General features: G+C 42.9%; 1 protein-coding gene across 1 annotated transcript; it reads right to left on the bottom strand.

Moving 5' to 3' along the window:
- Positions 1-2,104: 2,104 nt before the first annotated feature.
- Positions 2,105-14,887, bottom strand: RBMX2 (RNA binding motif protein X-linked 2). Its single transcript, XM_059157437.1, has 6 exons — positions 14,663-14,887; positions 14,349-14,464; positions 13,179-13,230; positions 7,826-7,955; positions 5,872-6,049; positions 2,105-5,429 (listed from the first exon to the last, which is right to left on the bottom strand). Exons 1-6 carry the CDS (start codon positions 14,665-14,667, stop codon positions 4,933-4,935), a joined length of 978 nt encoding a protein of 325 aa, XP_059013420.1. The 5' UTR covers positions 14,668-14,887; the 3' UTR covers positions 2,105-4,932.
- Positions 14,888-15,579: the final 692 nt, after the last annotated feature.

The raw sequence follows: 15,579 nt of genomic DNA, 5'->3' as shown, positions 1-15,579 counted from the left end.
GGCAACTCGCACCCCCCTCCAAGAAGCTGTCCCTGGCCCCTCTCCTGGTTACAAAGCTCATAACTAGGAGTAAATCCCAGCATAACCTGGCCGCATTAGTTGTTAGCCGAACTAAGAGAAGAAAGTATACACCAAAGAGCTGCAAGAATTAGCTGACAGGTACTGACAGGAGCCAAGGAAGCACTAGGTTGGACTTCAAGGGCGCTATATCAAAAGGGGGCTGAAAAGCAAAAATTCATAGACTTGAGAACACATTCTCAGAATACAGATTTAATCCCCCGGCAAAGATCCTCAGGGGGTACAAAGTTTCTACTAAGGTGGTTGGTTCTTAGAGGCCTGGAGAAAGTGATGGCTACTACTGAGCAAAGTCTTAACCCCTGAGCTAGCCTGACCAACAGCAGAAGGAATGGAAAGGCAGAGGGAAGCAGACACGGTGCAGTGGATAGATTGCATGAGGTCAAAAACCCCATGAGAGGGTAGTATTCCATGGTGGTAGGCGGCGGTGGGGGGCATGGCGGGAGGCAGAGGACACCTCCTTTACCAAGGCCATCAGGAAGGCAGTGGGAAAAGGGGCACAGGTAGCACTATTCAAAGGTGACCCCCTCTGTAGGCCAGGGATGGCAGTAAGAGACCATCAGGGTCCGGAGAAAGAAAGACCAGGTGGAGCTGCTACCCACCAGAAGCCAGGAGGCCCCAAATACTAAAACAAACCACAAGGCCTGAGAGGCAGCCAAAGAAGATGGCAGATGGATGATGTGTCCCTATGAATAACACAGATGGGACAGCCAGCAAGGGTATCAAAATCTACAAGCTGAGAAAGGAAACGGCAGGAACAGGGGTTTAAGGGAGGTTTTCCCCAATAAAAAGTCCTAATTCCTAGGGACGCCTGGGTGGCTCGGTTGGTTAAGCAGCTGCCTTCGGCTCAGGTCATGATCCCAGCGTCCTGGGATCGAGTCCCACATCGGGCTCCTTGCTCCGCAGGGAGCCTGCTTCTCCCTTTGACTCTTCCTTCCACTCTGTCTGCCTGTGCTCGCTCTCACTCACTCTCTCTCTGACAAATGAATAAATAAAATCTTAAAAAAAAAAAAAAAAAAAAAAAAAAAAAGTCCTAATTCCTTGCTCAGTTTCAGACTTCAGCTGTTTTCTGACCTGGAAGAGGTAGCTGGGTCCCTAGAAGGAAGGACAATGAATTCTGCCCCACTCCACCAAGTACTAGAGCCATTTACTTCCATGTAAATACATGGGGAAGAATAGCCAGACATTCGAGGAATATGGACTCGAGATTGAAGGTGACATTATACCTACAGACCTGAAGCGTGATCATAGCCCTGTTAGGCTGGGGAATTCAGGGCTGAGTAATGACTGCAGTCCTGACCTGAAACAAGATTCACAGGGGGCCTGCAGAACTACCTAGTGGTCATATCCTACTCCTCAAGGGTGTAAGAAGAATGGAGTTGGCACTTGAGAGTAATGCCCACGTGGATCCTGGGCCTGCAGGGCAAGAGCTGTCACAGTGGGCAAAGTCAAACCTCTGAAACAGATCCCCTCCACCAGGGACAAGAATAAATTGAGATGGTTGCTTTTCTGGGTCAACTTGGCTCAGGCTATAGTATCCAAGTAGTCAATCAAACATCAATCTAGGTGTGCTATGGAAGTATTTCATAGATGTGATTACCATCTACCACTGGTTGATTTTAAGTAAAGGAGATTATCCTTGATAATCAGGGTGGGCCTTACCTAGTCAGTCAAAGAACTTAATAGCAAAACTGTGATTTTCCTGATGAAATTCTGCCTGTGGACTGCAGTTTCAGCTCCTGCCAAAGCATTCAGCCTGTCAGTCTGCCCTATAAAATTTCAGACTTGCCTAACCAGTTCCCATAACTGTGTAATTCAATTCCTTGCCATACACACACACACACACACACACACACACACACACACACAGGCACACCTCAGAGCTATGGGGGGTTCAGTTTCAGACCACAACAAAGCAAGTCACTTGTATCTCTTCATTTCCCAGTGTATATAAAACTTGTTTACACTATACTGTAGTCTATTAAGTATGCAACAGCATTATGTGTTAAACAAAAACAATGAGCATACCTTAATTTAAAAATACTTTATTGCTAAAAAATACTAACCACCATCTAAGCCTTCGGTGAATCATAACCACTAATCACAGATCACCCTAACAAATGTAATAATAATGAAAATTTTGAAATATTGCGATTACTGAAATCTGACAGAAACAAAGTGAGAAAATGCTATTGGAAAAATGACACTGAGACTAATTCAACACAGCGTTGTCACAAACCCTTAAATTTGTTTAAAAAAAAAGAAAGAAAGAAAAAGAAAAAAATAACAACAAAAACCAGTTATCTATGAAGCAAAATTAAGCAAAGAGCAATAAAACAAGGTATGCCTATATGCTTTCTCATTAGGAATTGGCTTAGAGCAGGATACATATAACTTACTGGTTGTTTTCCTGGTATAACACTAACTAATACATAAATCAAAACACTATTACATCTCAGGAGAGACAGTAGATCAGTGCGACCATTAAGAACCTAAAAGATGCAGAAAAAGGTAGCCCCTGTACCTTTGCACCTATAGCCAAATGGGGGTTCCTCCATGACTAGTTGAGGCAGAAAACAGCTTGAGCTTAGTTTCCAGGTGGGTCAGCTCAGTATGTGGGCACAAAACGAAGAGGAATGGTATCTGCATTACAGCCACATTCGGGGGTGGAAAAGGAAATTTTCCAATGGACAGAACCTCTAGAAGTGCAACTGACTTGGTGTAAAAGAACTGGCCTAAAGTGAGAATATTCATTGGATATATACAGACTCCTGGGCAGTGGCCAATGGCCTGGCCATCTCATTGGGAGACTGGAAGGACCGGGGCTGAAGATCAGAGACAAGGAGGGCTGGTGTAAAGACAGCGGACTGACATGCGGGAGGAGGCAGAGTGTGAACATTTCTGTATCCCATGCTAACAGCCATCAGGGCATCCACTATGGAAGAAGCACTAAACTGCCCAGCAGACAAAATGACTGAGCCAGGTCCTTTGTCCGTGGTTACCACAAAACCAGCACAATGGACACATAAACACAGTGCCACACGGCTGATGAAGGCCCAACACCAAGGACTCCTGCTTCCCCAGGCGGATCTAGTGGGACTCCTCCTGACAGGGGCTTTGGCTCAAGGACTCACCGTATCATTGGTCTTGCTGACACATTCTCAGAACTCCACAGCGGTCTGAAACTTTTCCTCCCCAACCTTCCTTCCTGCCTTCCCACTTCTCCAAAGGTTAGTCCTCTCTCGGAGTCTGACTGCTTTCCCAGACTCTCCCAACCCCCTTTCCCATCTTCTTTCATGGGCATTTTCTCCTAAAAAATAATCTCTCACACATCTAACCTTGGATTCAAACTAAGATATGAGGTCAACTAATTTAATGTGCTCACTAAAACTCTGTTCCTTTGTTCTGAAGGGTCAGAAGCTCCATTTTAGTGATTCAGCAGTGGTGCCAAGGTCCTGTGAACGAATTCCTACCTAACTCCTAAGGGACTGATTGATAAAATAAAAGGACAAGACTCTCCAGATGAGAAAAAAAACTGCCAAGGAGACCAGAGAGATATGCAATAAGCTGACAAAACATTCCTATCTCAGCAATGACGGCTACTTGAAAAGGAAACTTGGCCCATAGGTGGGCTGGTATGTCACAAACGTGGAAAAGGAGCTGGCAAGCCAAAAGGCATAAACAAACCCAAATGACCATCCACTGAGGAATGGATAAACAAAATGCGGTCTATCCATACAGTGGGATATTATTCAGACATAAAAAGGAACAAAGTATTGGGACATCTGGGTGGCTCAGTTGATTAGGCGTCTGTCTTCAGCTCAGGTCATGATCCCAGGATCATGGGATCGATTCTTGCTCAGCGTGAAGCCTGCTTCTCCCTCTCCCTCTGCCTACCACTCCCCCTACTTGTGCTCTCTCTCACAAATAATTTTTTTTAATCTTTAAAAAAATAAAAAGGAACAAAGTACTGACCCATACTACAACATGGATGAACCTCAAAAACACACAAGTGACCCCAGACACAAAAGCCCATAAGTTGTATGATTCCACTTAAATAAAAATGTCCAAAATAGGTAGTTCCACAGAAACAGAAAGCAGATTGGTAGTCGACAGGGGTGAGGAGGAGAGAATGGAGAGTTACTGCTTCATGGGCACAGGGTTTCATTCTGGGGTGGTGGAAAGGTTTTAGAACGACACAGGGGTGGCGGTTTGGTGCACCATGAATGTACTAAATGCCACTGAATTGTTCCCTTTATAACGGTTAATTTGATGTTATGTGAATTTCACCTTGACAAAATTAAATAAATAAATAAATAGCAAGGAGGTGCATGGATGTTAAAAAAAGAGAGACATTTTAAAAAAATTTTTTAAAGGAGGGTGGGGTGCAGAGGGAGTGGCCTGGTGTTAAGAATCACTACTGCATTCATATCAAGTTGTCCAGACCTAGTCAAACCCCCCTTCTCTATGCTATGGCTGTACCTGCCCATGGAAAGGTCACCCACACCTGTAGCACAAAGACTAGAATTCTAGAACTGCTTGGTATTTCCCCCTTTCCTAGCAATTTCATCATGAACAGGGCTCGTAAATTCAAGGGACACATTTATGAAACCCAATCTAGGATACCTCGTCTGGTAAGTACTGAGCCAATTCCCAGGAACAAGAAATTTACTCAAAACTCCCGGCTCTGTGGCTGTTAAAACTACAGCTCTCAGTGACTCTAGTACTCAAGGGATTGGAAGAATTCAGCCTCGGAGAGTTTACGTCCAGTAACAGTAAAAGCCTAACTGAATATGACCGCACTTAAAACCGCACGTTCATTTCCAGTTCTGTCGGGCAGCGGGACAGGCCGCGGCTTCAGTGGTGCCTGCGGTCACTGGGGTTAGAGCACTCCCGGTCCCGGGAGTGCCGGGCCCTCTTGTGCCTGCTCGACCTCTCTCGGCTCCTACTTCTACTTCTCTGACTCCGCCCCTCAGAACGCCCACTGGGCCATGTGGAATATGTGTCTGAGCTTCGACCTCTGTCTCCATCTCTGCTCTTTTCCTCTCGCTCTTCCCTCCTGATTGAGGACTTCTGTTCATGCTTCACCTTCTCTTTCTTCAGCTCCCTCTCTCGGTCCTCTGCGCCACCGCGGCAGGTCGCCCTGACCTCGGGAGAGCTGGGCTGGTGCTTCCGCAGCTCCCTGAGCTCTGACTTGTGGCCCTTCTCTGAGTTCGTGCTGCTGTGCTTTGTAGAGTCAGGGTCATCCTCTACCAGCGTGTTTCTGGGTGGTGAAGAGGAGGGCGGCTGCTCTGCCTGCACCTCCCGGTCAGTCTTCTCTTTGTCTTTCTTTCTTCTCTTTTTTTCCTTTTTGTCTGGAGGAAAAAGGGGCACAACGAATAAGAGGAAGATGCAGGAGAGTGAGGGTGTGCAAAAGGAAAGCCTGTTGGCACCCGTGTGAAGCAGTCACACTCTACACTTCCAGAAAGTGTCTCTGAGAAGCCAACTTGGACGGCTGTCCCCCTTGATATGTTAAGTTGCTGTATAAGGCAATTCTCGCCCTTAATTACCGTCTTAAAGATGCTGCCTCCAAATACAGTCACATTCAGAGGTACTGAGCGATTAGCACTTCAGCATACGAATTTGAGGAGACAGAATTCAGCCCGTAATATTAGTGTTTCCCCTTTCCCAATTAAAGTAAGATTTCCCACCCCTTTTCCCTTCATACTTAAGAGCCCATTATCAACTCTCAGTGAACGCTGGGAAGAACAAACACTACGACTACCCAGAATCTTCTCTTGGGTCTTAACGCTTTACCTTTTTTGTGTTTTTTTGTGGGTTTGTCATCTTCAGAACCCTCAGCTGAACTCACTGAGGGGGTGCGAGCGCCACAGCCCTTCTCCTGGAGTTCTTTGGTCACATCATCTGTTTCTTCTGAGTCCTTAGGAGCTCGATAGTTAGACACATGATCCACTCGGATAGTTCGTCCTTTGATCTAAGACAGACAGGCAATGCTTCAGCAGAGATGGCCCTCCCGTTGAGCTCTTTGAACCCAGTTGCAGAACGCCATGCCTTTGAACCACACCCTTTACCTTCCTGCTAATTCTGTTGCTGGGGAAATCTCTAAAGCAGACCTGCCCAACTGGTGTGTAACAGCACACAGACCTAGGTAATAATTTCCTCAGCCCTTGGGGCAGCCAGCTGGGGCCTGGGGCAGCTGGAGTCCCTGAGGCTCCTGTACCAGGCAGTCTTGTACCTCACAGTCTACCCCAGTGTGCCACACGATAACCTTCATGTTCTACATGTGCCGTTAAGTGAAAAAAGGCTGGGCAGTACTGCCCCAAGGGGAAACTGAGAATTTACGTGCATAAACAATGAATTACCCGCAGTCTGTAACATTAATTCACAGTAAAACATGATGTGGCCTGGCAGCTAGAACGGATTCCTGAAATCAAGTGCAGTGAGGCAGCTGTTTTCTTGATACAGCAATTAGGATGAGGCCAAGGCAGACCAACAGCTGGGAAGGGAAAGAGATCTTTCTTCTTAAGCCCTCACACCTCGCTCTACTCCCACCATACTGGAACAACGGCTCACACTGATATTTTTGCTGTGAATCAGAACTCTCTGGGTGAACAACAAAAAATTACCCCCTCCCTCACTTAAAAAACATTCAGGCAGAGCCCCTGGGTGGCTCAGTCAGCTGAGTGTCTGCCATAGGCTCAGGTCATGATCCCCGAGCCCCACAGCAGGCTCCCTGCTCAGTAGGGGGTCTGCTTCTCCCTCTCCCTCTGCCCCTCCCCCAGCTCCTTCTGTCTCTCTCTCTAATAAATAAATAAAATCTTTAAAAACTTCAGGCAGATACAGACCTATAGGCAAAATCATCCAAAATGTTACAAGTCCGGCTTTTATTGTTCCCACACAAGAGCAGATTTTTATTCTTACCTTTAAGCCTGAGCAGTCAGTCATTTTTTCTATTCCCCTTTTGAAAACATTTTTGAAAACCTCCCTTTTATGGTGACTCCATTTGACTGCTGGCTCTCTTAAAAATTAAGCCTAGTACCTTGTTCTACCCTGTCCTAGAGTCTCCAGCTGTTCCACTCTGGTGCAATCAGTGACAAACTCTCCGGGTCAAAGGTCAACCCCCAACCTATGACAACTGCAGTGCTTTTCCTAAATAAGCACAGGGACCAGGTAGAGCACCGACAGGCCTGGCCTGCCCATCACCTTCTCTCAGGCCAGGGGTGGAGAGGGAACAGAGGAGAAACAACTTCAGAACGAGTTACTTTTGTAGAATCTGTCATCACACTTTTAACTAGAGAATTTCCAGGGCCCAGTAATGTGAAGTCAGTGGAGATATAGGACAGACCCACAAAGCTCTGTCTTAGAGCATGAAGCCATGAGAACCCCAAATCCCAATAGAGCATAGCACGGAAGAGCAGCATTTGCTGGTCTTTTTGTTGCCCAGTACATCAGAGAGGAGAGTGGGTATGAGAATGGAAAGGTGTGAAGCCAGAGGCTTGGCTGGGAGTGGGGGGCATGATAGCTATGCTCCTGGGAAGATGAGTATGAGGAAAAGGAACAAGTGTTAGCAGGGTCGTATGCTGGGGAAACTGTTTCCTGGGATCATTTCCTGGTCAGTACATCCCCACGCCTCGGCAGCGCTCTCAACACACGCAGGTGACCAGTACTGTCCTTGTCCCTGTGGCGATCAGCTGGGAAATTAAACCGAACCCTTACATACAGCCAAATCCTGTTTAGTCAACACACTCACCTTGATCCCATTAAAATTGTCAACAGCCAGAATTGTGCTCCTCTGGTCTTCATAGCAAAGGAAACAGAATCCTTTGGATTTCCCAGTCTTCTTGTCCCGCACCAGATTAATGTTAACAATCTCCCCATATCTATTTATTTTATAAAAGAGTAAGACACTATTGATTTAAAATGCAAAAACTTCCAGATTGAATGACAAAACAAAATTCAGATAATATAATCTGTATAGGAGACACATCTAGAACAAGATAACATAAAAAGGTTAAAAATTAAAATTAGAGCAGGAACACCCAATTACAAAAATTATGGGTGGTAGTATTAAGATCAAAGATGAATTCAAGGCCAAAAAAATATTTAAATGGGACTAAGAGAGCTCTTTTACACTGAAAAGGGTCCTAATATATTACAAAGATATGTCATGAAACCTTACGCATAAGTTCACAAGTCAAAAATTTAATTAAAGAACCTGTTAAAAATAAAAGGAGAAACTAATAACAAAAGTAATGAGATATTTTAACATGCCACTTAAGTTTATAACACATAAAGTTGACAAAAATAAGGTCAAAGGAATTAATATCAATATATAATTATATATCATAAATATAAAAACATAACAATGTAACAATTATGTGGTTAATAAATATTAATGTCAAACTACTGGATACATATATTTGAATCTTACAAAAACACGACAATTTCTTCTCAAGAATCCACAAAACATATATTAAAATTGGTTACAGAATAAACCTCAATAATGTCCAAAAACAGAACAGAACATGTTCTCCAATCACAATGTAATACAGTTGGAAATCATATTTTAAATAAAAAAATATGCTACTAGCTAACTTGAAACCTAGCTAACAAATGGATGAAAGCGAAATAAAGAAAAAAAAAAAATCAATGGCAGACTACTTAAAAAACAACAAAAATGAGAAGAATATATACCGAACTTACAGGATGCAGCTAAAATCACAATCAGAAAAATCTGGGACCTTTAGGAATTTTACTGTTAAAAAAGCAGAATGAATATAAAAGAAAACAAATCGAAGGAAAGCCAATGGGAGTTAATAAAGATAAAAGCACAAGTAATGGAAAAAAGAAAAAAGTTCTACCTTACTCCTTATACAGAGTTAAATTCCAGGTAAGTGAAAGATTCATAAGCTAAAAAGTAAAATAGTCATAAAGAAGTCATAGAAATAAAATAAGAATTGATGGATACTTAATAACATGTTCACATACATACAGCCCGGCCAGCTATGTAGCACCTTACCTAACAGAAAATACAGGTTTCCCCCACTACCTGAATGTTCACTTTATGCCTTCATTTTTACAAAAGACCTACATTAGTACCGGTTTTCACTAACCAAAAGAAAGCTGAAGAGGATTTTCAGTTTTATGATATGGTAACTGCTTCATTACTTTATGCCACTGTAGCTTAGAAGGCTTTCACGGAACACTCTACCTTCAGATAGCGGGGGAGACCCGTATTGGGGCTGATTCAACTAAGGACAGGAGCTATTTAACACTGTTTAATATTGTAGGTACAGGCCAGTGCAATTAGGAGAAAACAAATGTAAAAAATGAAAAAGTAATCTTTTCCGTTCTATTTGAAGATTTATTTATGTATATATTTATATATGTATAAAAAACTCAAGAGACTCGATGACAAAAACAAGCAGTATAATAATTCCATAAGGTAACAGGATATAAAGTTAAAAAAAAATAAATCACTCTCTTACAAACAATAATCAGAAGATATAAACAAAGAGAAACCCCATTTGTATTAGCAACAAAAAAAGATAAAAATACTTAGAAATAAACTTAACAACAAGCAATGTACAAAGTCTATATAGAGAAAATTTTTTTTAAAACTGAAAGACACACATAGTTTTAAACAAATATAAAGACATCCTTTGTTTTTAGGTAGGATGACTCAACATCATAAAGACAGCAACATCTTCCCCCAAGTTAATATTGAAATTTAATGTAGTACAAGTTGTGTATCACTTTCCTGGAGCTGGATCCATTGATTCTAAAGTTCTCATGGAAAAATGAACATGTAAGAGTAGATGGAAAATCTTTAAAAAAAGAACACTGAGGAGTAACTCTCCCAGATATTAAAATGCTATGAATAACTAGTGTGCTACTGGCACATGAAGAGACAGACAGACCAACAGAACAGAAAGCCATGAAAGAGATTCAAGTATATATAGAAAAATTAGTAATATGATAAGGGTGACATCCCAATTTGCTGGGAGAAAATATGAATGTTTTTATAAGTGTTGGGACAACTGGAGAGCTACTAAAAAAAAAAACATGAAATTGGATCTGTGTCTCATACTATACATCAGAATAACTCAAATTGGATCAGATACTTCAATTCATAAAATGAAATTCATAAAAATGAAAAGTACTAGAAGGGAACACAGATGGGCGGGTGGGGAGATATACTATCTAATTATGACTCAAAATCCAGAAGCAATAAAAAAAAACCCTGATAAATCTGACCATATAAAACACTAGAGTGTGAGACTATACAGGGTCAGCACAAAGGAGTTTTGGGGATGATGGAATTGTTATTCATCCTAACTATGGGGGTGACTACACAAATCTATACATGTATTAAAGCTCACAGGACTGTACACTCCCTAAAAAAATCAATTTTACCATATAATTTAAACACATGAATGAATTTTTTTTAATTTTGCACAGCAAGAAAAAAATCACAACGAAGTCAAAAGACAAATACAAAATTCGAGAAAATCTTTACAACTCTTTTATCGTAGATAAAGGACCACAAAGCAGTTTTTTTTTCCTTTCGCTATAAAGAAGATCATCAAGACAACTGGTGAAGCTGAATAAAGTCTGTGGATTAGATAATAATATTGTATCAGTGTTAACTTCCTGAATTTGGTCCCCATACTGAGGTTAAACAAGAGAATGCCCTTGTTGTGGGGGGAAATACATATTGAAGAATTTAGGGATAAATGGGCATCATGTCTGCAACTAACTCTCAAATGGTTCAGAACAAAGTAACAGATACACATGGGGAGAAATAACAACAAGGCAAATGTAGTAAAATGTCAATATCTGGGGAATCTAAGCGAAGGGGAAACAGGTATTCTTTATGCTACTTTATAACTTTCCTATTTTAAACCTGAAATTATTTCAAAATAAAAAGTAAAAGAAAAGATAATATAGGAACTCATTGAAAAGGACTCCTACAGACCAAATCATGCCAATCTGAACATCAAGAAATAATAATGATGATAATGTAGTATAATACGTCAAATTAAGTAAAGTAAGTCCACAGTAACACAATACATGACAAGTGGTATAACAGAGTTAAAACCATTAAGAGCTTTTGTAAAATCACTAAGAAAATGAGGAACACACCAACAGAAGAAAACAAGCAAGAATATGAAAAGACAACTTAAAATAAATGAGAAATAATGGCATGTAAATCTATAAAAGATGTTTTACCTCACTGATGATTAGAGGGAAAGTAAACTCATAATGAGAAACCATATGACAAATGTATTTTTTTAAATAGCCGCTGCCAATTAGGATTCAGAAAAATGGACATTCTAGTGAGAATAGAAACTGGTACAACCTTCTCAGAGAGCCATTTGGCTATACTTCTAAAACATCTTAAAAATGCTAACACGGGGCGCCTGGGTGGCTCAGTGGGTTAAAGCCGCTGCCTTCGGCTCAGGTCATGATCCCAGGGTCCTGGGATTGGGCCCCGCATCAGGCTCTCTGCTAGGCGGGGAACCTGCTTCCCCCCTCTCTCTCTGCCTGCCTCTGCCTATTTGTGATCTGTCAAATAAATAAAATCTTTTAAAAAATAAAATAAAAAATAAAAATGTTAACGCTAGTAAATTAATACTGATCTAGTAATTTCACTATGGAAACTATCAGTAATGCATACAAAGGATGTATGTACTACAATGTATACTGTAATACTATTTATAACAGCAAATAATGCCCAACATTTAAAAAATGATAAAGAAATATACCAAAATGTTAACAGTTTTTCTAATTATTAAAATGTTAACAGTACATTCTAATTTCTTCTTCATGCTTTTCCTTTTTCCAAATGTTCTATAATGATTATACATTACCTTGATAATCGGAAAATTTTTTTTTGAAAACTACTGTTACCAATGGCAAAGGCAATCTTCATGGAGAGCGATGTGTACAGCCAAAATAGACAAACACACCAGCTGATCATCACTCAATGCAAGTAAGACAAAAACACCCCCTAGATGGAAGGGTGGACCAGGCAGAGGTATCATAAGGGGTGGAAGTTACAGGTTGCACCTGCTGTGAACTTCCAGCTCCCCAAAAGTAGGAGGAAACAGCCTCTGTCCCTTTCCGGGTGCTTTGCCAGTATGGGCTGCTGAGGTCCTCTCCCATGGCCTTCTCATGTGTGCTGCCCAATTTCTTTCCCATGGCCCTCTCCCCCACATGCTGCCCAACCAGTAAGGGTCCTTTTCCTATTGGACAGCCCAACCATCCCCTGCCACGGCAATGTCTCTCCCATGGTGTGCTGGCTGTTTGCTTCCCCAAACCCTTCTACCCCAGTCATCTGCCTGTACATGCTGTCCAACTTTTCTACAACAGTCCTCTGCCCTCAGGGCCCCTCTGGCCTTATGGACTATCTAACCATTCTGTGTAGCTCTGGGCTGTGCCTAGCCCCTCTCCTACCAGCTACCACTACTAGTGCGAGCTGCCAAGATGCTCTCCCACCCAATGCTGCTGCTTTCATCTCACAGCAGAACGAAGAAAATAAGGTTCACCTCGTCATTCTTGTTCCTCATCAGCCTGTCATTCTCAGCTTCCAGGTAAAGAGATAATGGCTCTGCTCATTAACCTTACACTCATCTATAAACTAAGAAAACAAACTACTGACTAAAGCTTTTTGCTTTTTCTCCCATTTCTCTGTGCTTTGCCCTAATCCTACAACACCACACAGATGTAGGCCAGAGGGCCCTGTGATCCTGGATTACCCTTAGTTTGCAGGAGCCCGAGGAGCCCAAGGAGCCCTGTGAGTTCCAGTCTGTTCCAGTGTAGGCCCAGGCTGAACAAGCTTTACTGAAAAAGCAGTAAAAATAGACCAGAATTCCCAAGACAGCCTCCTAAATCATCCAACTTCTTGGATTTCCCATATTGGAAGAGTTCTACAACCATGTCCTGGGGCTGATCTAGACTAGAAGAGAAGCTCCAGCCCTCCCCATGCAGGGAGGTCAGTTAGCTTAGAATAAAATAAATGGATTTTGTGTGATGCCACAAAATGCATTATGGAAACATACTCTGATGACCTAGAAGGCAGGAAATGAAAAAGGACTTACTGCGAGAACACACAGATGATGTCCCCTTCAGTCAGTTCATAAGGAAGCCCTCCTAGACGAAAAAAACCACATTTAACATTTACCAAGTGTCTACAAGCATACCATGCACTAGGCCCAGCACTGGCGGGTGCAAAGAAGAGTAAGCCAGAGAGTCTGCTCTCAAAGAATTCAGTCAGATGATACGACAGAAGCATATATAAAGTGCAGTACTAGTGCAGCAAAAGGAGTGATTAACTGTGGAAAAGTCGGTGTCACCACTAACCAAATACTCCTCACACCCAAAATCTTAGGGACAAAGCAGATAGTTTCTGGCAATAAAACTCTGCTTCCACAAACATGTCTCGAACACACCTGCTCTTTACCCAGAAATTCACAGCTAAGATCTAAAAATCAGTTTAAATCTGAAAATATTAACCCCACCTCACATAGACTAAGGATTTTAAAATTCTTAATTGTCTTTATAGACAACTTTCAGCATTTCACAGGACATAAATTCCCCTGCAACTCTCTCCTTCCTCATCTATAAAATGGGGACTTTAGTATTTACTTCACAGAACTGTTTTAAGAATTAAATAAAACAATGGATATAAGTGCTTAGCACAGTATGTGGTGCAATAACTTCTTTGAACAAACCGTCATATTACTGGAAGTGACACAAAGTGAATATAGATATAACAATATGGCCATGGACAGAAGGCAGGAGCTAATTAGATGAGAAAAATGAATTCTGAGGGAAGGGGAAAGGGCAGGGGACTAGCAATCATACAGGATCATGCCTAAGACCATGAGTTCTAGAATCCCATAGTTCTGGCTGTCCCACTTACTAGCCATGTGGCCTTAAGGAAGTCCATTAACTTCCCTGCACCCCAGTTTCCCTAGATGTGTAATAGGAGGACGCGGTATAACAATGGTCTCTGAAACCAAGAAACCAAGTGTCAAGACTGTTACCACAGTGAATGGCAAAGGGTTACTATCATGGAAACTGACGTGACAGGGGAAGCAAACTAGAAATGGGAGAGAAAAGAGATACGGAAAACGGATTTACGGGGCAGCCAGCAGAAGGAAATAAAAGTGCGTGATGAATGCTGGGAGGAATGAAAGGCGGGAATGCCGAAAGGTTAGGAAGCAGGCCAGGAGAGGAGCAGCGCGGGAAAAAGATGTGGACCTCACCCAGGAAGATCCAGGCGCTGTCCTTGTACTCGGAGTGCCAGGACACCTTATCTGCCACCCCAAGCTGGACCTCACGCTCATTCAGCTCGTTGATCAGCTTCACTTTAGTTAAAGGACTGCGGGGGGGGCGGGCAGAAAAACGGACATTAAGAGCGGCCTGGCCAGAGGTAAGGGAGAGCAAAACTAAGGGACTAATTTTCCAGTCTCTGCACCTCTCCTGCCCCTCGGCCCGGCAGACGCTCTACCACCCAAGTCTTGGTGGGCCACCTCCCGCGGCCCGTCCCTACTTCTTCAGAGGTAAACTGAGGCCTTACTTCATCTTCTCAAGTTCGCGCTCAGCACCGAGACACGGACTTCCGGGAGAGTCTGCACCGCGCCTGCGCGGCGCCAGCGTCACGCTCCCATTGGACTCCGCGGAGCTCGCGTCGCGCCGGAAGAGCTTGGCTGCGCCGGGGCGTGGCTCCTACGCACTAGCGCGGGAAAGCATTTTCTTTTCTCCGCGGGTTTTGCTCTCCCGGGGAGTTTTTGTCTAGTCCCTCGGTTCGTCCCTCTGTGAAGCGGAGGCACGGGTGTCAGCCAGGTTTATTACAGGACCCTCAGCGGCTGGACTACGCCTGGCATTGATTGGGCTACCTATAAATGTTTGCTGAATAAAGACTGAAAAAGGATGCCCGTTATGGCGACTTTAGCCCCAGCCTTTGCTCTCGATGCAAATCCTTACTCGGGCTTCAGTCCCAGCCAACTGCTCACGCACACACACACCCATCAAAGCATTCCTGTTCAGGAATAAGAAGATATGTGAGAGGGTAAATCTTTTTCTTTCTCAAATTCAAATGCATAAGCCACTGACCATTGTGCCTCCATAGGCTGCGTTGAATACCCAGATTTGTGTTAAGCGCTGTTACCCTCACCCACCCTTTTCCATTGTCTCGCTCCTACTTAAGCAGGAGGCAGAAATAGTGAAAAAGCTAATAATTGAGCAGATGCTAGATTGTGTGCTAAGCAAGTCACATGTACTGGCCCTCCATCCTGACAACCACCCTCATAGAATCTATACATACAATTACCCTCCTCATTTTACAGAGGAAGAAACTGAGATTCAAAGGAGGTACTCTGACTCTATCTATCAGGTCTGGTTGATTTAATCAGTCCTTACTGAGCATCTGTATGTGTCCTGTATGGCATGTCTGCAGACAGGAATGTAAGGTGAGGTCCTCTGCCCAAGGGAACT

The sequence above is a fragment of the Mustela lutreola genome, chromosome X (genome assembly GCF_030435805.1).
Source record: "Mustela lutreola isolate mMusLut2 chromosome X, mMusLut2.pri, whole genome shotgun sequence".
Classification (NCBI taxonomy): domain Eukaryota; kingdom Metazoa; phylum Chordata; class Mammalia; order Carnivora; family Mustelidae; genus Mustela; species Mustela lutreola.
Note: the sequence above shows the minus strand (reverse complement) of the source record. Positions and strands in the feature narration are given on the sequence as shown.